At 28.4% G+C, this 22,113-nt stretch overlaps 2 protein-coding genes across 2 annotated transcripts; both read left to right on the top strand.

The window, feature by feature from the left end:
- Positions 1-6: 6 nt before the first annotated feature.
- Positions 7-2,605, top strand: LOC111043046 (low-density lipoprotein receptor-related protein 1B-like). The gene is made up of 2 exons (XM_022327830.1): positions 7-643; positions 1,472-2,605. The coding sequence occupies exons 1-2, from the start codon at positions 376-378 to the stop codon at positions 2,005-2,007; spliced, it is 804 nt and encodes a 267-aa protein (XP_022183522.1). The 5' UTR covers positions 7-375; the 3' UTR covers positions 2,008-2,605.
- A 6,735-nt stretch (positions 2,606-9,340) lies between these two features.
- On the top strand, positions 9,341-13,211 carry LOC111043044 (histone deacetylase 3). The gene is made up of 3 exons (XM_022327829.1): positions 9,341-10,296; positions 11,538-11,725; positions 12,687-13,211. Exons 1-3 carry the CDS (start codon positions 9,592-9,594, stop codon positions 13,093-13,095), a joined length of 1,302 nt encoding a protein of 433 aa, XP_022183521.1. The 5' UTR covers positions 9,341-9,591; the 3' UTR covers positions 13,096-13,211.
- The last annotated feature ends 8,902 nt before the right edge of the window (positions 13,212-22,113 follow it).

The raw sequence follows: 22,113 nt of genomic DNA, 5'->3' as shown, positions 1-22,113 counted from the left end.
AAAATAACATTGTACTTTCAGACTGACATATATCATTGCCAGAAAGCTTAGTGCAGGAACAATTTAATTTACATGTACATAATCAGCAAACTATTGCCTACATTTTTTAAACTGCGGGATACTGTCATTTTAAATTTAACAAACTAAGTTTCATGCTCTACCTATGCTAAAATTGTTTATTCTCATTTCCTATAATCCTATTCTCATTTCCTGCTAGATATATTTTCATTCCAAAATTGAATTGTACCTATATAATTTCCATAATGTGCATAATTGTATTTTAAATATAAAATTAATCATACATTTATATTGATCCAAAACCGATTATTCACATACTATTCAGTGAGTGCTCACGATCACGCGTGTTTTCGTAATATGATACTATGGCTAATGTATTTTAGATACATATTCTTTTCTGAAAATGGAGTGAGCCGTGTGAACATGGATGGTTCAAATCTAATCAGTTATAAATATACGGGTTTGTATTGGAGTATAGAATTAGCTGTAGATTTCGCTGCGAACCGGCTGTACTGGTGCGAACCACATCAAAACTTAATTTATCACTCAAATTTGGACTTGACGGATGTGATATCTATCGAATCGAGGTGGATAAATTCGCCACGGTTAATAGCCACACATAGAGGTATGGTTGTCGTTAATTTATTTTGTTTCGGTAGGGTCATGTTTAAACTTCTTTTAAATAAGACCTAGCCGTTCCTGCAAATGACAAATCTTTTAAAACTTTTTAAGTTAACTTAAACATTGTAACTATCCAGTTAATACTCACTTTCACTCATAATTATAAAATACTAAAAATCGTAATGCTAGAAAAAAATGTAGAGAACGATGAATGTAGTCAATTTGCACTTAACATTATATTTCAACAATTATCAATGAAGGGATGACAGTCATACTAACAAATTTAATGTTGTAAATAAAAATTGTTTTTCGGTTAACTAAATCCTAACCCCGTTGAATACAGCTTAGAAACACTGAATAAAGCAAATAAAAATACGTATTTAGCAGTTCTAATTCCGTATAAAGTAAGGTTTAATAATAGATCGAAGTTACCTAACATTCAATTTAAAAATAAGAACATTATCACTGTTTTATTGTTGGTTTCTTACACTTTTTTATTCATTAAACAAGCTATATGAGTAAATAGGTATGTTGAATAGTACAATTTACTGCTTAAATACCTCATAACTCAATTAAACGATAAAAATACTTAACACAAAAGTAGAAAACAGATATCATTTTCCCCATATGATTAATAATAGTATTTATATAATTATGTAATACTAATTGAGTTCATGAAGTCATAACACAATATCAAACTAGGTACAGCACATCAATTCACAGTATTCAAATGAAATTCTCACGCCCTTTAAATACAGTCCTGCATAGCTGCAGTGAAGCTGTTGCAGTTTGTGTTGAGGTTTCCCATTAATTTTATTATTTTCCTGCGTAGATTGGATGTACATCATCAATAATTCTGGGAGTAACTCTATAATTAAATTACACAAGCTGACCGGTGTTATAACCAACTTCAAGGTCCAAGACGATAACTTATCTAAGCTGTACAATCATGTCAATCACTGGGACAATAACGATTCTAAGGTGTACAACCTGAAGACTTACAGCGAATACAAACGGCGTATCTACAACATGCATCCGTGCTCGATGGCGGCTAACTACGGTGGTTGTCAGAAGTTGTGCTTCGCGGTGCCCTCCAACAAGTCAATCACTTCGTCGCTCCAGGCTCTGTGCAGCTGTCTGGTCGGCGAGAAGGTTGATTCGGACGGTAAGACGTGCGTGATCGAATCGAAAGCCGCGATCGATTCGAACGCCGTAATCGATTCGAATGTCGTGGTCGATTCGAAAGCCGTGGTCGATTCTAACGCCGTGATCGAGTCTGTATCGGGAGGCCCCTCAAGTAACATACCACATCGTCATGTAACTGCTGTGTGTTATGTGCTAGTATTCCTATCCCTATGTACTATTTAATCATAGATTAACTATAACAATTCTATCGTCTACTTATGACTTTTGCAAACTGTAGTAAAATAATTAAATTCAATATTGCATCTATTCTATTTATTATTAATGTGAGAGGAAAATGTATTAATTATGATAACTTAAATGTTTATCTATATAAATTATATGTATGTGAACTATGTTTATTTTAAAATGTAAGTGTTCCTTATTAGTTGGTATTATCATGTACGTAATGTGTCATCAACATAATACATTACATAATAAAATACTGTATACAATTTTTATTTGAAAAATTTGACATCCAGTCGAAAGTTGGTAAAAAATTAGAATACACTATATTAGTGTAACCGCTCTGACTTATTGTAGGTGCCGATATAGTGCACCTCATAATTGAGTAAGTCACTATAATGTATGTAATATTGGGTAATCAATCCATTGTGGTACAATTTTCAAATATAATTTGAATCATTTTAGCTTTTTGGAGCGTGCCAATATTTTTACTGCCGTAACTAGTTTTATTTCTATAATTGTCAAAAATGTGATAGGTACTAAGTCCATCACAAGTTGTAATTATAGTTGTTTATAACTATTAAAAATTATAAATTTACGAGACACGTTCTTTTTTAATTGTATAAATATTATGAAAATCATAAGATCCTAAATAGAAAATGCTACTATAAACATTTTTTGAACATTTAAAGACTAAATATTATAATATGGTAGATTGTCGTTTTTAAATAAATAAATTATGTATATAAAATAAATTATATTAAACTATGCGTATAATGCAAGCGTATATAAATTATACAACAACATTTTAATTACCAATTAGAACAAAAGTTATTTAATTTCTCAGGTCTATCTGTTACACCATAATTTATTAAATCAATAATAATCTTTATGTAGGTATACATATTATGTATCTTAGGGACGGGCAACCGAATCATATTACCATAATTTTTGTTGAGTTTCTTTGAAAAATAATTTAATTTTTTAACATTGAAGTTCCGGTAGAATTAAAACACTACTTATGTTATCATGTATATTTATATGCCGTATAACATATATTGCAAAAATTAACAGATAATAATATTATAATTATATTATATTATAATCACCAAAGTACGAAAAAATGTAAAGATGTAATGATTCATTATTTTATTTTTTTGTTTTATCTGTGTCACCATTTTGATCTATTTAGGCTCACTATTGTAATTTGTTTAAATCAATTATCATAAGCAGATATTTCAAATTGTTTTTTGCTATAATTATAGTATTCAATTTTTAAATGTATCTTTTGCATAGGTATTGAGTATATCAATCGAAAATGATTCCGCCTCTTATCAAAACTGATACGAAGCCGTGTGACGTAAGAATGTGCAGAACGTGTAGAACGTGACCTCTCACCGGAAGTTTATTATACTCATGATTATATACCACGAAATATATCTAGTAAAAAAACTCTATTATATGTTTGAAAATATGCAGCATAAAAGACTGAAATATGCATAGATTATGTGAAAATATGCACTAAAAAGAAGCAATGTGATATGTGGAAGAAGGTTCAAGGGATAATTTTCCAATAAATAAATTTGCGATATAACACCCACACGAATCTGTGGTCTCAAAATCGAATCTAGTTGTTTTTCCCAATTCCACCTCTAGTTTTTTCCAAAACATCACTGTAAAAGTCTAGAATGTAATTTGTCTGTATATTATAGTAGATTCGTCTGATATGTTTTGATTCGTGCACATTTTTTCAGAAAACCAAGAACTTTTCAGGATCTTTGGATTAGGTACCTACTAGGTTTTTCAAAGGAATGTTACTCGCATTTGAAGGCTTATTTAAATTATTTCTAAAATTATCCTTGTGTATCATACTGTTAATACGAGGAGTGCTCTTAAGATGAGTCTTTTGAATGAGACTGTACAGTAAACACAAAAAGAAATATGCATTTATTTTGTAAAAGCAATCGAGCGTGGCGCGTTTAAGCCACTGTCTTAGAATATAAGGTCAGGCAAGTTTCGATAGGAACACGTCATGCTTTATTACGGAAAAATCGGAGCGGGCGCAGTGCTGCGCTCTATTAGTATAATCATTTGTATAACATCATGAAAACTAATACTAGAAAAATAAATTAGTAATAGACAATTGTGAAATTCGAAGACCACATTAATTCCCGCATCTCTCTCTAGCTTATACAATTTATAATTCTAAACAAAATTTAAGTATAACTTGATAATTATCCACTAAGGAACACCAGTGATCAGTGCACCAAATATTGCGTTTGTATCTTTTTCAAAGTAATATTCAATATTAGGTAAGTATAACAAATTCACAATGCCAAAAGTATGTTTTGTTTGCAAAAAAAAAACAAAGAAGGTATTGCAAGTTTTGATTTTTTTAAGTAACTAAACAAAGATTTGAAAGCTGGAGTAAATGTATTGATGGGTTAAATGTAGGCCACAGAATTTGTGAAAACCATTTTTCCCCAAATGATATTACAGAAGTGAAACTTTTGAAAGACCACTTAGGAAATATCATTGCAGAAGTGCAAACGATTAAATGATATCTTATTGAAAACTAGATAAGATATATTAATACTATATGGCTGTAGAAACTCGTATGGTCAATTAGTTTGGTCGGATGTTTTTTTACAAATGTAATCGGTGTGTTAACGTGAAAACAATTATATGCCATTTACATCACGATCATAATGAAACATGCATACCTGTAGGCTATAGCTTGAAGGTAGCTGGTAGGAAAAGACAATAGGTAGGTACTAGGTACCTACTGAGTAGTGAGTAGTATTGTGTGAAATCAGCATAAGAGGTAGTCGGGAAGCTTAACGTCTAAAATAAATTTATTCAAGACTAAAACATAGTCATTTTTCTTTATTTTTAGAAATTGATAATTAATTATTAAAATCTAAAATAACTAGTATATTTTTATAAAATAATGACCCAAAATACGACCTAACCTAACCTAAGACTCTACAAACATCTAGACCAAAGTTTCTTACTTATACTTAGCTATCAACTTTTACGAACCCACCATGTCTCCTCCCTCTACATAAATTAATCTTCTAACCGCGTACGCAACCTTAAACATCTTACAGCACAAAATAATGGAAGAATGCAGAAATTCTGGTCAAATATAACCTTTTCCAACAAACTTAGAAATGTAAAACTTTATAGGTATTAAAAAACTAAAATACCCTCCTAACATTAAAAGAGGAGAGAAAGTAATCATTACTGGAGCTAAAATAGGCCACTCACATTTAACTCGTGCTTACCTCAACAGAAAAAAACCAGTACCTTCCAATATGTGATATTATATGCAATGAGACACTAACAATACACCACATTGTTGTCAACTGGAACAAATTCACTGAAGCCCTCAACAACCTCAACAACCCTCTCACACTTCACCAAGCACTCAACGAAGAGAACACGACCGCAGCCATTATATTTTCCTGACTATAAACTTAAGCCACAAATTATAATTCTCTAAAACATGTCAATATTTGTATTATTATATTTCGATTTAAAGTATATTAGCTTATATTTTCTTCTCTAATACTAAATTAATACAGGCTTAGACCCTTTGTTGTTAAAACTTTAATAAATTATTTAAAAAAAAAACCATGTATTCCTTACTCAGTAGACTCATATTTATATGAATTGAAAATTAAATATATTTCACTATATAACTTTATATCTATTACTATACATATTAACAATTTGTATTTATTGTTGCTTGGGATAGTATTTGTTAAAATATACAAACAGTATATTACAATTGATAGAATTCGGATGAACATTTTAGACGAAATGAAAACAAACGATAAAAGCTACGACAATGTCAATACAATATACAGCAGAGACTTTAAATGGCCAAAAAAAACTAAAAAAGTTAGTAGTCATTTTTAATTCTTAAAAAATCAAAATCAAAATTCTTATTAATTACTTCTATGAGGTAGGATAGTTATTGCCGTATTGGGTTGGTGTGGTGTATGTCAATTGTGAAATATTTCTTCATTAGAATAGGTAGTGTGAGTACTGAAGTAAATAATATTGTAGGTGCCAACTTACCTATACCTATTCTAGAAACGTATATCATAATTTTGCTAAATTAGGTATTATTGTATCAATATTTATATACATTAATTATTATTCCAATACATCATCGCTAATATTTTTTTTTAGAGAATGCATTGTATTTACAATGATGTGTGTTTTTTTTCTGTCTTTCATCAACATTTGGGTTAATAAAAATGCTCCGATTTTCAACATCAGCATTTTTTTTTTTATGGAAAAGTGAGTCTAGTTGGAACGTTTGAGAAGTCAAAATTAAAAATTCCTTATAGTTTATGAAAGCGTAGAAAAACAAAAAAAAAAATTTTAAAAAAATTGATTTGATTTTTTTGGTGTAACTCGACAAATAATGACAGCAGGCTCTTGAAAATTTCACCAAATATAAATATTACAGATTTTATTATATAGTGATAATTTTGAAATATTTTGACTTTTTTTCAGCTATTTATAGAACCTACATTCATCACTACACTCAAAAACTAAAAAAAAATCTATGATTTAAATACTTAAATATTCTTTTACCTCCTATATAATTATATTATAATTTATAACCTATTATTATTATTTATTTGTTTAGATACTTATTCTTACTTACGACTACAACCCAACCTAGTATTGAGTATTTGAGTTTCATAAATGATCGAATTATAGGCATTTATATATTTTATTGAAAAATGTTCCTAGGTACTTTTAATAGCTATTAGTGACTATTAGTAGTTTTGCATCAATAAATGTATAAATATTAAATTTAATATACCTTTAAATAATTATCATTATCATTTAATATTGTAAGTGGATTGTGGATAGGTGTCGACTGTTATAAGATTATCGGGAAATGTACTATACTTCTAGCTGACTAGCGGAGATATGAGTTTGTATTTCTAGTAAAATAATTTGTGAAATGTTGATAAACTTACAGTCTTCAAAACAATTGTTTCTTGTAAATAATTTATGGGTCTAGCTAATTTTTAATATTTTTAGGTAATAAAACATCAAGCTCCAATATGTATGCTTTGTAAACCTCAAGAAAAAAATGAATCTATAGTCACGGATGAGTATGAAAAAAAAGTTAAAGATTTCCAAGCACTATTTGATAGGTTTCCATACCTGAAAGACGTGTTATGTAAAATGAATATTGATGAAATAGATAATTTGGTAAAAGAAAAACAAAATACTACATACGATTCAGATTACAATAAGCCAAAAGAACACCGTGGTTACACTATTAATGGTGCAAAAGAAAACGGTGACGACGGTGAAGACAGCGATGACGATTGTGAACCACTCAAACGCAACGTAAGGATCAGATTGAAAGCACCTCATGTAGAAAGATTGGGTTTAAAATATTCAGGAATTTCGCCGCCGGAACCATACGTAGTTCCAATTTCTGAATATCGTTCTACAATACACTCATTAGGTACGAAAATAATAAAAGAACAATTAATGGTTCCGAAAACAACATAATTTGATAAAAATATATGAAAAACACGCTTATAAAATATAAGATAGGTACTAAATACAATCATTGAATCATGTTAATAAAATGTATGATTCCTTGGCTAATTATTTATTATCAATAATATAATATGTATAAAATATTTTTTGCATTATTTGATAACTGTTGGTATAATTTTATACAGTAATCCACTATATTGAATCGCATATTGAAATTTGAAATGTCATATTGCCCTAACCAATAAAGCGACCTGTAAGTGGTAATATTAATCATTAATGCCGAATGCGATTCGTTGAGTCAAATTCAGTGACAGCCCAGAGGGAAAATAGACTTGTTCAAATTGATACTCCTCTTTGTAGACATTGTGGATCTCAACAAAAAAAAATGTTTTCTCAAGTAGGCAGTTTACGGAAAACTTAAAACCTTCGCATAGAAAAAAAATGAATGGTACGTCACCATCTTTGCTGCCGTCATATTTAGCAGAATATCAGAGCGTCTGAAAAGTGAAAAGTGATAAAGACTTTCCTATTTAAATTTTTCAGAGACGTTTTATTTTTTAAATGTCATACAATTAATTAAGTTTTCCACTGAGAAAACTCGTGTGGGGGACTAGGAGTTCTTACAGTATTATAAATTAAATATATAATACCTATGTGTACATTGTACATGTTAAGACATAAACTATCTAAAAAAAATACAAAAATTTAAATAATAAGTATAAAAAAAATAGTGAACAATAGAAATCAATATACTTATAAAATACAACTGACAATTTGTTTTTATTATTAAATCACCATCTCCCCATTTTACTTGCTTCACCTGAGTTAACTTATAGCCACCGCTTGCTTAAAATACTACATTAATACCCATTAGTAGTTCTAATCGTAAGTTCGATTTTTGTATCAAAAAACCTAGAAAAAATTCTACTTTCGAAGATTAAATTAAAACTTAACACTGTATGTTGTTATTTAAAAAAGTTATAAGAATCAAATATATAAGAAAAATAATTTTTTAAAAACAAGTTGTTTTGTAACGCTTAGGAATCATATATAAAAATATTTTCAAAAACATTAATACTTTTTGAAATATTGAGTGGTTTGTGATAAAAGAATCACCTTCTATTATAAAATATTTTTATTATTACTAAATTAATTCACTATTATTTCTACATTTATGACGTAATTATTAATATTTTAATTAATTATAAATAAAAAAATATTGTTCCTACTGTAGATCGCATACGAGTACGACATATGAATGTACGTAGAAATTAGAAATGTGCGGTAGGTACACCGCATATGACGAGAATACTTAATGTTCAAATGAATTATAATTTTGTAATAATATTATCAATAATTATTTTTCAGTAAACATTTTTAATTATTTCACAAATTTATATATTCTAAATTTCTAAATATTCAATTTAGGTTAATTTCATTAATATTGAATGAACCTACTTATATTATATTACCTAACATCATGATAGAACAAGACGTAAGAACAGGTTCTAATAAAACTTATTTGAACCTGAAACTGCATTAATTGAATGATTGAACATTTGAAACTCGAAGGTCTGGAATTCGATTGTCGAATCAACCGTTCATCGTGGATCGGGAATCTATCGTAAATTTAATTGTAAATTTGTAACTAAAGTAGACAGTCGTGGTGGACATGCCAGCCGGTCGGTAGTCGGCAGTTGTAGTGATCCACCGGCTTGGCGATGTATTAACATTTTGCGAACCAATTGGAAACGGTATCTGTCCTTATCTGTTACTAACTTCTGAACCCAGAATTCCGTCGGTGCGGTACTGCGGTTGAATAATATTTTGTTGTTGTCGTTAGGTTGTTTCTATCCTAGTCCGATGTGTTTACTGAAATTAAATAATTATTAATTATTATTTACTGCTAGGTACTTGAAAGAATATCATTTTTATTTTACGTTAATTTGAATTCAAGTGAAATGCGCTTGAATACGATCGCCCTGGAGTCAACCGCTGTGTTATCTACGATATTTGGAATTTTCTAATACTGCCACCGATATGTCTAACAAGCGAGTGTTTTACTTTTACAACCCCGACGTGGGCAATTTTCACTATGGGCCTGCACACCCCATGAAGCCACATCGTTTGTCGGTCATACACAGTTTGGTGTTGAACTATGGTCTGTACAATAAAATGAAAATTTATAGGCCTTACCGTGCTAGTGCTCACGACATGTGCCGGTTCCATCACGATGAGTACATTGAGTTCCTCCAAAGAGTAACGCCACAGAACTTGACCACTTACAGCAAATACCTGAATCATTTTAATGTAGGTGAAGACTGTCCCGTATTCGAAGGTCTATATGATTTTTGTTCCATGTATACGGGCGCTTCACTGGACGGGGCAATGAAACTAAACAAAAACTGTTGTGATATTGCTATCAACTGGTCGGGTGGTCTTCATCATGCCAAAAAGTTTGAAGCTTCTGGTTTTTGTTATGTAAATGATATTGTGATTGCTATTTTGGAACTATTAAAATATCATCCAAGAGTTTTATATATTGATATTGACGTGCATCACGGTGATGGTGTCCAAGAAGCATTTTATTTAACAGATCGTGTAATGACTGTATCTTTTCATAAGTATGGTAACTGGTTTTTTCCTGGTACTGGTGACATGTATGAGATTGGCGCAGATATTGGAAGATATTATTCTGTAAATGTCCCTTTAAAAGAAGGCATTGATGATTTTAGCTATTCACAAGTATGTAAAAAAATAAAAATAATTATTTCATTTCTAAAAAAATACTTGATTATGAGATTTTAAAATAACATTCAGTGTTTGATTCCAAACTCCAATGAATATTTTTAAATTCAGACATAATCAAGTCATTTGTTGCTTATATATATTTTTTATAAAACTGAGAAGTATTGGGCATTGTAACATTTTGTAGAATTAACATAATTTAATAATTTGTATCATCATGTTAAAATCAACTCTGTTTTTAATATTCAATTTACAAACTCTGTCACAAGTCTTATAAACTATCATACAACGATTTTCACATAATTTATTCACCAACTATTTTAAACAATATGATCTGTAGAGTTATGATTTCTATACCTACCTATCTTTAAATACCTAATGAAAAAAAAAACATTTTTTTATAGTAAGTTAATATTGATATAGGTATATATCGCCTTTTCCAGAATTGTTGTTTTCCACCATAAGGTAAACAAAAAAAATCCCAATCAGAAAAAATCCCATTATTATTTTTATTGGTCCTTTATGTTTCAATTGCTTTGCTACCTAATAGTTGCTTATTTTCAGTGATGTGATGTATAGTGTATACTGATAACATTGTATAAGAAAAAAAAACGAAATATTAACATTTCCTAGGTATTTAAAAAATCTAAAATTATATAGATTAAATACATTTAAACGTTAGGTGTCCTATAAGAAATATTAAAGTTTTTTTTTTGTTAACCTTCATGACAAATAACAAAATTTGAAGTATACTTTTAAAATTACATATTATGTTTAATATTTGACTGTATTTGGTTGTAAAAGACATAGATATTTTTATACTCCGTGCCACGAGAGAAAGTACTCGTTTTTTATTCATCGATGTGCATCTACCACCAGGCACCAATTTTTTAACCGATTTGGCTAGCCGTAGGGTGGTAAAAAGTGGGGGAAATTTGGCCTCCGCTATGTTGTCAGCAACAGTCGGATGCAGGACTCGTGTACCTTCTTTTGTGGAATGGAGTTTAATACCTTTTATAAGCTGTAATTACATTGAATACTGTTTAACTGTTGTAAAATATAAGTTTTTTAGATGTGTCAGATGTAACCTACATGTTTAGGATTTCTCATTAAAATAACTATTAACAGCTATGACAAATATTTACATAAAATAAACTTGTTCGTACAATAAATAATATTATGTTCAACAATTTAACTTAAATTAATTTGTTTTTATTAAATAAACTTTATTATTTTAGGTATTTAAACCTGTAATTCAACATGTGATGGATCTTTACCAACCTACAGCAATTGTTCTTCAGTGTGGTGCAGATTCATTAAATGGTGATCGTTTGGGTTGTTTCAATCTAAGTACTAAAGGACATGGAGAATGTGTTAAATTCATTAAAGATTTTAATGTACCTCTTTTAACAGTTGGTGGTGGAGGGTAAGTACTAATAATAAAAAACATATTGATAAATAAATATGTTAACATAATAATAATATATTATTCAATTAATTTAGTCCCCAAATTAGACATACCTATTATACAAACTGTACTTAAAGTATAATATTTTTTCACTAGATTTAAATTTTGTAGTGAATCAATTAAAAACAAAACTGATATTAAACATGCAAATAAATCAACAATCAACTTTTGGTTGGGCTAATTATTTAATTGTAATTTAATTGAATATTATCAACTTAATTAAAAAAATATGGAGGTATTTAAATATTAATTTTAAAGTTTTATTGGTAATTTTATTAAATATATGCCATGCTATTCAAATGACAAAATGTCAAAAAACTAGACAAAATTGAAGGACTTGGGTTTGACGGATTTCAATTTGGATATTAATTAGTGTTAATTAGTCATGTGTGAGTTAGGGAGATTTTATTTATTCAAATCCTTCAATTGAAATTTTCTTTGTATTAATAAAATACTGATGCAAATAAACAATGCAATAAACATATAATTTACTTTTATAATTTTGATATGTCTAAATATTTAAATTTATTTCAAACTGGATGGTTAAAAAAAATAGTTTTTACGGTTTATTTCTATGATACATTGATTAAAACGTTGATATTGGATATGTATTTTTAATTCCTTTTCTTAATCATTATTGTTTGATAAAAAATAATATTTTTGATTACCTGCCCAAGACAACAATTCTAAGTTTATGTTAATCTCATTTACTTACAGACCTAATTACTTCTAAAATAATTAAACATGCATACCAATAAATACATTTTTTTTATTTGTATTAATTATTACCATCAATAAATAAAAAATTATTTATCATTCTCATAAGAATATCTGAGTGTGCAATCCTCCCACCCCCCATCTCTATATTTTTCTAAACATTAGCTTTATTAAATTATAATGTTTCATTATTTTAATTTAGGTATACTTTAAGAAATGTAGCTCGATGTTGGACATACGAAACATCTCTTTTGATTGACGAAGATATAAGTAATACAATTCCTGAACACGAATATCGTGACTATTTTGCTCCAGATTTTTTATTACATCCTGAAGTTGTAACACGACAAGAAAATGCCAACAGTAAACAATACTTGGAACTTATTGTTAAACATACCTATGATAACCTAAAAATGGTACAGCACTCGCCTAGTGTACAAATTCAAAATGTACCTGGTGATGCACTTCCTACAGAGGAATTTAATGCTATTGCTTTAGATGAAGTTGATCCAGATGTGAGACAATCACAGGTTGAACTTGATCGGAGAGTTGATGCACCAAATGAATTTTATCAAGATGATAAAGATCAGGATTTTGACGAAACTAGATAAATTGATTACTTAATAGCTCTTGATATTTTTTTCAATATAAATATACTTAAAAAAATCAGGGTAAATATTTTAATAAATTGAGGAAAAATGTTAAGTATTCAAACATTTGTTTTAACATTTTTACATTAAGAGATAATAATTGTTTAATATGTATGTGTATAACCCTATACAGTTATAATAGCAATATGGTCTTATATATTTTTTTTAAATTATGTAATGTGTTATGAGTTTTACATTTAAATTTTAAATTTTAAATCAAATTATTCAACTTAAGAAAAACAAATGAAAAAATTGATCATTTTTAACATACAGTATGATTAACAAGCATACTTACTAATTTGTAGTTTGGTAACAAATATTATCAACACCTAATTATTGTTTGAAAGCATGCTTTGTATATCACCTGTAAATATTTCATTTTTTTAATAGATTTTTCAGTATTATAATGTAATATATTGTAAAAAATGTATAATATTTGTATCCATAAACAAGACTTTTATATACTTTATTGGTCTGACTTTGAGTAAAATTGTTCAGAAAATGTTTCATAAGTCCTTTCCCAAAAACATACAATTGGTCTCTTAATCGATATGGCATCTTAAGCCCTTGTTAATCATTTTGAAACATACAATCACCTTCATATTTGTATTAACTGAATTATTAGTATCTACTCCCAACTCTTGTACTAAATGGTTTATCTGGTATTATAGGATTTAGGTTGGCATGTTCACATTCTAGCATGAATTCTACTTCTCTTATTTTTTGTGGTATTGCTACTGGTGTTTTAGGAATTATCATTGGTGACATGTATGTGGAAGTCTCAATTGCTTTGTTTTTTGGTATGATGGGTCTTATTTTGTAGTAGCCATTTGATAATTACTCTAATTGTTCTGACATTAGTGGTAAAACTGCTGGTTATTTGGTAGTTTTTGTTGATGTTATTTATGTAGAAATTGAAGTTTCATTATTTAGTGGTGACATACATTTAGGAGTATCATATGTATCACCAATTATCCTATGTTTTACCCGCTTGAGCTTTCAAGTGTTTAACGTTTATTCGGGTAATTTTAACAAGTGCAATCTCAATATATCCTTCAGGCGATTCTCATTTTAAATTTAAGTCTTAAATTTTATGCTTGGGATTCAATTTGTTGACTGTTGTTGAGAGGGATTGAGAATTTGATACTGGAGTGGCTGCCAAAGCTGATTTTATTACTTGGGTTATGGCTTTAAGTTGTTTGTACTGTATCCAATTTTAATTAAATTTTCATCCTTATTTGCTCCCATTATGGTATTATAAATACTATTGTTACATCATTTTTAAATGTATTCATCAAAGTATGTCTTATATGATGATAACCAAATTAGCACTTATCTTACTTCCTTTTAAAAAAAAGGTACCATTACTCCATAATGATGAATACTTGACAACATTATATCCAACAATTTTTTTTTTTTAATATATAATTGTTTCAATAGATTGGTCAGTATTGATTATGTTGAAAACAATTTTTAATATTTAAATATTAAATACAACTTTAAATATGTTAAGATAAATTCGTAATAATTTTCTGAAATTGTGTAAGAAAATTGAACTGTTTTTTTTTATAATTTATAAAATGTAATAAATCATTTTGTTTTACTATAGAAATAATGGAAACAAATAACAATTTTTAAAATTATGTATCTATTTATTGTATTATTTCAATGTAAACATTGTATATAAATGACCTATCATAACTTGTGAGATAGTAATATATAATTTTTCTATAATTTATTTGCATTTTATAATTTAAAGAAGTTTGTGTAATTTTGTGTATAGATTAAAAGTAATAAGTGACTATGTGAGTGTAAAAATCAAAAAGTATTAGGTATTGGTAACTGTACTAAAGAGACGCAATAACTGCAAAATAATTTATAGTGACCTCAAAAACAAAATCAATTTGACCCCCCATTACCTACCTTATTATATTAAATTTTGGAAATATATTTTTTCTATGAGTATATTTATTGATTGTTATCATTAATTTTTAGAGTGTCCAACATAGTAGGTATCTACTTATTTCTAATTTTGATGTAGGCCAGATAATATAGGACAATGTAATATTAACTATCATAAATTAGTAGCCGAGCCTAAAGTTACTTTCAGTACAGTATACTATTATAAAACAATACAGAATTTGACAATAGAATTTACAGTTTTTAATTTTATACGATGAATAAATGCGGAATTTTTTTTAGTAGGTAACATTATTGTTCTATAGAAATATCACTGGCGTATGAAATATTCAATACCTACATGTTAGGTGCTGAATAATTGTAGTCTATAGATCTATTTAGTAAATATTTATGTTGGGCTCTAGGCTTATAATATGGACCTATCTTCCTATCTTTTTTGTAAAAATATTATTACTGGAACTAATATAAGTATCTACCTAATATGTATTTAAACTTTAAGTATACATTTCTGGCATAAGGTGTTCGTTAAAAGCTATTATGAATAAGTAGTGAGTAGTAACAAATCATAATGAATAATAAATAGTTGAAATTATTATGAAGTATTTAAAGTGATTTGGTATTATTGGAGGCAATTTATAAGTAAATATATTTTATATAATAGTATTATTATAGGTACCTATAATTAACTCTTGATTCTTACACGAGTAAATAATAGTATGTTGAATCCTAAAATAATAAAGTAGGTACATATACCTAAATAAAGAGTTATTGCCTAAATATTATACATATTTAAAAAAAAATCATTTGAAAAAGTATTTTAAGCATTTAAATTACTACATTGAATAATAATAATTCAATCTTACATGTTAGAAATTAATTATTATGGAATAGAAAATGCAACATGTTGTAAGTGGCATCCATGTTATAGATAGGTACCTAATACTAAGTAGTACTTACCTGATTACAATTTATTTAAATACTAAATTGTAAGTAGATGATCCCCACATAACTCAATATCGACATGATTCCTACAAGCAGATTGTAACCTGCGACCTTCCCATTGATGACCAAGAGAATTCAGCTGTGGACTACAGCCAAAACATCAAATCTTTTCAGTCAGTTTGAGCCATTGATTCATTACAAATATATTTAATTACTCTAGCCTCAAAATCCCAACCATTCTTACACTAGTCTCCCACTATTATAAACCATTTCATAAAAACACATTAAGCCATTAAAACCCCCTTATTTAAAACCTCTCCTGTCTTACAATTCCTAATAATCCACCACCCTATCTTAAATGAAATTGCCCTAGGGACCTCTTCAACATTAAAAAAAAACTATAGCACAAAAAATAATAATACAAATAGCCAAGAATTATGCCACCCGTATACTTGTAACTTTTATCCCCCCCCCCACATTATCTACCTATTGTATACATTATTTTTTATTACTGATTGTATATATTCTTGTTTGTTCTGATAAAAAAAAAAACCAAAAGAATGTGATACTTACACAAATGTGGGTCTAATAGAGGTATAGGGAGCTGAAGTCTGAAGTGCAAGTACCTACCTACACTACAATTAAATATAAAGTTTGTGACAGCCAGTAAACAATATTGACTAGGTATCTATATTTAGTAGGTATATATAAGTACTTTAGGAGTTCTACAATTATTTTATAATTTATAGTTTATCATTTAGTTTTACTTGGTAAAGCGTGAACATTTAGGGTTTTATCCAACGGTTTAATCTATGCAGTTTGTCCTCTTGAATGAAATTCTGAAAAAATGAATAATATTCAACTAACCTAACACTAATTGTTAGTAACTTTAATTACCTTAAAAATCTTTTTTTGGATAAATGAATAAAACCTTAAAATGTTTGTTTCTGAATATAATTATATTTTATTTAATATTCTTGCATATAGAACAATATATAGATTAGGCACCTACCCAATATGCATATTACATAAACATATCATATTATACATAAATGTACCACTGTTGGAACTTGGAAAACTTGGAAAAAGAAATTTAATTATTATGTTTCAACTTTAAGTACCAGCTAGGTAGGAAATAGGTACTAAATTATTGTACCCTACAACCAATCATGATAATTTTATGTTCTATTGCTTCTATATACATACTAGTTGCTATGCTCTAATAATAGATATTCAAATAAGAAATGTATATTTCGTTAGTATACATTTTACGATAATTATTATATTTAGCAGAAAGATTCTTTACAAATTTCCTAAAATTATAATATGTAGGTAGGAAAAAGTAGGTAGTAAAAATTATCCAATTTTCAACTTCAAATGTTGTTTTTGGTTGAAAATTGTATCTAATATTTGTAGTTACCTTTCTTATTAATCCGGAAAAACTTAAAAAAAATCACTGAAAATTGGAAACATTTACACAACCTCAAACTGATTTTATCAATGTTAAAAAACGAATAAGTAGGTAACCGTAAATACTCGATCTTCAGTATTCACCTGCAATTATTTATAATTGTCTGAACATTAAAAGCAGCTATACCTACTATAACAATAGGTAAATTAAATACATTAGGTAACATATTTATTTATTAAATATTTTAGGTACGCCCAAGAAGGGCAATAGTACAGTTAACATAATTTTAAATTTAATCATATCAATAGGGACCTACTTAGGTAATATTGTGAATTTATGGAGAATGCCTACATAATATTAATCAACTAGGATATACCTACATTTAATGCATAGCGTTTTAATTTTACTAAATAATCTTTAAAGAAAGTCATTAAATTTGTTAAATTAACAAATTAACATTCGATAATATTGGGGCTGCTTAAAATGAAAATGTTTACTTATGTTTCAATATATAGAAACAGAATAACGAGTGGCAATTTGTGGTAGGTACCTAGTTGCGTTAAGTGAGATCTTTGGCAATATTTGTGGACTGTCGCGGTACCTATAAGTTATAACCATTCAAAAGTTTATATAGGTACATAATATGAGTCAATAAAATGACGACTTTATTATTTCAAAGAGATCATATGAAACTGACTCTTCACTTTCGAAATAAGATGACCCGCCGAATAAAATGTATGAGCTACATCTACATGCCTACATAGGTACGTAGGGGACGTCTTTGTAATTTTTCGATTTTTTCGATTTTATCAATGAAGCGTGTTTGTCTAGGATTCCAAACTACTGAACCAAATTCAAGTCTAGATCAGACCAATAAATAGTAGGTAGGTACCTAGGTACAAAGTTTTGTAAAAACAAATGAGGTACCTATATTTTCGGATTACCTATACCAGGCCATTGGTCATTCCGTTTAAGAAATTAAATATTAAGTTTATATAGATAACTTTTCGTCGACGACGACGATCGGAAAATAACAATTTCTATTACAATTTATATAACATAATATTATTATTAGTGGTTCGTTTATTTCGCTTTAGTCAATTTAGTCTAATAGTATATTGTACTCCATAGAGTATAGACCTATATGGTCTCAATCGCACGCCCAAAATTCCTAACCTCGAGGAGTTCTAGAATTTACCGAAATGCATAGTCTGCAGAAATATTATTATAAACTTTAGCTAGTTGTGTCCTGTTTTGAAGAAAATGAAGTTAACCATTATAAAATGAATACAAAATGTCTTAGGTTGGGTAACACAAGTGTATGATCGACGAATCATAAAATATTTTTTTAATATCTGAATAGGTACCTACCTATACGATATACCGCGTCGATTTAGTTGCCTTTAGTTACATTTTCATCTAAAAATCGATAATAATATATACTTCTAGATTAGTATCAATGGATTCATTTTTTACGGAACGCATGTTGTTCGTCGGCCATATGCCCATATCTTAGTCCGTGATTGTCGGCTGATACTGATAGAATAATATCTCAGCGACATACCGAGTTCCCGGTTTTCTTTATTTTGGTAAGCACCTATTTGCTTATTTATTGGAAGATAGACTACAATGTAACTTGCCAACAACGATTTACACTTATATGAGCTGTAATATCTAATTTGTCATATATGTAATAATAATATAATACTTAGAAATATACGATAAATTTTTATTTGGGTGCGTTCTATGCAAAGGTGCACATTTGGTTGCATTTTTAGGGGAGGCTAGTATAATCCAATGTAAAGTGACCCCGTGTCCCCCATCATTTATCAAATACACTAGTACACTATATAGCCATATAGGTGTTATAATAAATTTTTTGACAGAAATATGATTATATTATAATGAATTACACTAAATCAGCGGTTCTCAAACTTTTTTTTTCACGTACCACTCATGTGCACTATTAATCTATCGCGTACCACTTATTACAAAAAAAAATTAAATACCTACAATTTAAAATATTCATTTATTTATTCTCGGTTCTATCACTTTGCGGCCTTTCGCATACCGACATGTAGATGTAGTCTTCCACGTACCACTAGTGGTAAGCGTACCACAGTTTGAAAACCTCTGCACTAAATAATAATGTATATTAGATTAGATTATATTAAATAAAAACTCGGTGAGCCCGACTAAATGTTGGTAAATTAAGTATTAAACTTAATTGTATGCTAACCGATTTTAACGGTTTTAGGCTTGTCAAAGTTCTAGTTTAAATGGGTCGGTATACACCTACTATTTCAGGCACTGGGCATTTATTCTGATTCAATTAAACATTAATATGCATCATTTTTTATTTAAATAGATAATATTTGTTTTGCGCGTTAAAATTGTAAAAATATAAACCACAACTTATTTTTATTTGCACTAATTGTATTGTTTATTAAGACATTATTGTACTAAAAATATAAGACGATAAAAAAGTGCAGTATTTGTCCAGTTAAAAAAATATTTAAAACGTTTAAATGTAGGAACCTATGTATATTAAAGATTCCTAAAAATTATATCAAATTCAATATAGAATAAGATAATTAAACACTTATGCTGGTTTCAGGGCGCCATTTCGCCAATGATAGTTAGCAAGGTATTGTTATTTGGTTGTATCATAACCATAAGTTAAATATTGTAATCCAAAATATACAGAAAATAAAAATAATTATTATATTATATTCTACACGTAGTCTTTAAATGTAAGAAGTGACAAAACAAAGGTAGAACCTTGGACGATGGTGAGTGGGTTTAAGGATAATGGAAATATGATAATAAATACTACGTTGAAATCATATACCTATAACAATGACAATAAATATCACAATAGTTACGATACAACGATGTTTATTTATTATTTATTATTATTACTTATTATAGTATTATACTACTTTTATTTTATTATATTTATTACTTTTCAGGACTTTTATCTTCGGGTATATTTTTCCCGGATATAATATTATTCCCCCGCATTTTGTCGCACGCGGATATATTATATTTTCTCTCGGATATGGTTTCCTCAGATATTTTTCTTAGTATATATTTTCCCTGGACATTTTTTTGGGATATTTGTTTCGTGAAGATTTCTTTCCCCGATTTTGTACTCATGGGGATATGATTCAGATCCAGCCCCCCTCCCAATTTAAATTTTAAGTTGAAATAAAAATATTTTCATAAAATAACAATATTATTATATTTTTAAATACATTATATTAAATAATACTAAAATGTAAATATTCTGAAACTAGTTTATAAATTGAAATAGCCTACAACAAAATACGTCTCATTCAATAGCCTACAAAATAACCTACACGGTGGTACCCTAGACAATATTCACACCTTTCAATTTTTATGATAAGTCATTTCACTCTAATATTAAAAATAATAGAGTAAATTTAATTATGTATTTTGAATTTAAAAATTGCAATTGCCTATTAGGTACGTATGAATTAGTGAGTATAGGAAAAAACACATTATATGGCGGCCAAGCTTGGGTATAATGATATACGATAGGTATCCTATAAATAAAATAATATATTTAAAACTATTGTAATACCTATCTAAGTCCTAGCGTGTATTATCAGACACTACTACTGTTGTAATAAATAGGTAGGTACTTAACAATTATTATTTGAGTATGTAAGTATATGTAGGTATTTAATAATTTAACAAAGCATTAATATTTAATTTAATAATAGGTATACCCACTTAATAACAGTTTAACTAATAAGTAGTATTAATTGTTATTAATATAATAACTACCAGCGTATTATAATAAGTCGACGTTTATTACTTACATACGTTTTCTAGCTTATTGACTACATAACACATGTTTATAAGTGATCTGTTAGTTATGGTTTAATATTGTAATCACTAATTAACAAGCATATAACTATTTGTAATTGAAGACCAAACAAAAAAAATAATTATAAGGTAATTGGACTCCTTCCTCTTTAACAAATGTTTGGTTATGCCATGGTTTGAAGCAAATAATCCGCCTGGATCAAGTCATGAGATGTTATTTTCGAAGACTACAGCTTTGCATTCACTATTTGTGGTGTAAATTTCGGTTCGTAGGGTGCATTTGACAAAGGATTTCCGTTTTTTTTCGGCAATCGTTTGTGGGGGTGTTGATCACCATATTTCACACAACGCGGAAGTTACAACAGCAATTTATTGTATGCCCCAATGACTGGCAGTTAAGACATTGAATGATGTTTTTTTATTTCCGGGAATTTTCTACTTTTATGCACGTATAAATTTATAATATGCAAAAGCAAAAAGATTCTTAAAAAATATATGTCAACATTTATGTTAGATGATTTTTGAAATATTCGTATCTATAAGTCTGCGTAAGTGTATGTACCTACTCATTATATTATACATTTAATTTTAAATATTTAGGGGATTTAGATATGTTCTAGATTACAAATATATAATCTGTAGAATCTAATTAATTGTATAAGTAGATACTTACCTGTATAATAATCGAACAAAATCAACCGTAGAGTTTTTTCAAGTATCAATGTAGGTATATCAAAATAATATACGGAGTATGTTTTAAATTGAAACCCTATTTTTGGTGAAAAAAAATAAGGATTTTAAAATTTATGAATGCACATTCAATATTTTATTATACATATAAACTTCATAAA

Source organism: Myzus persicae, unplaced genomic scaffold, assembly GCF_001856785.1.
Source record: "Myzus persicae strain clone G006 unplaced genomic scaffold, MPER_G0061.0, whole genome shotgun sequence".
NCBI lineage: Eukaryota > Metazoa > Arthropoda > Insecta > Hemiptera > Aphididae > Myzus > Myzus persicae.
The sequence above is the reverse complement of the archived record's forward strand: the minus strand, read 5'-3'. Positions and strand labels throughout refer to the sequence as shown.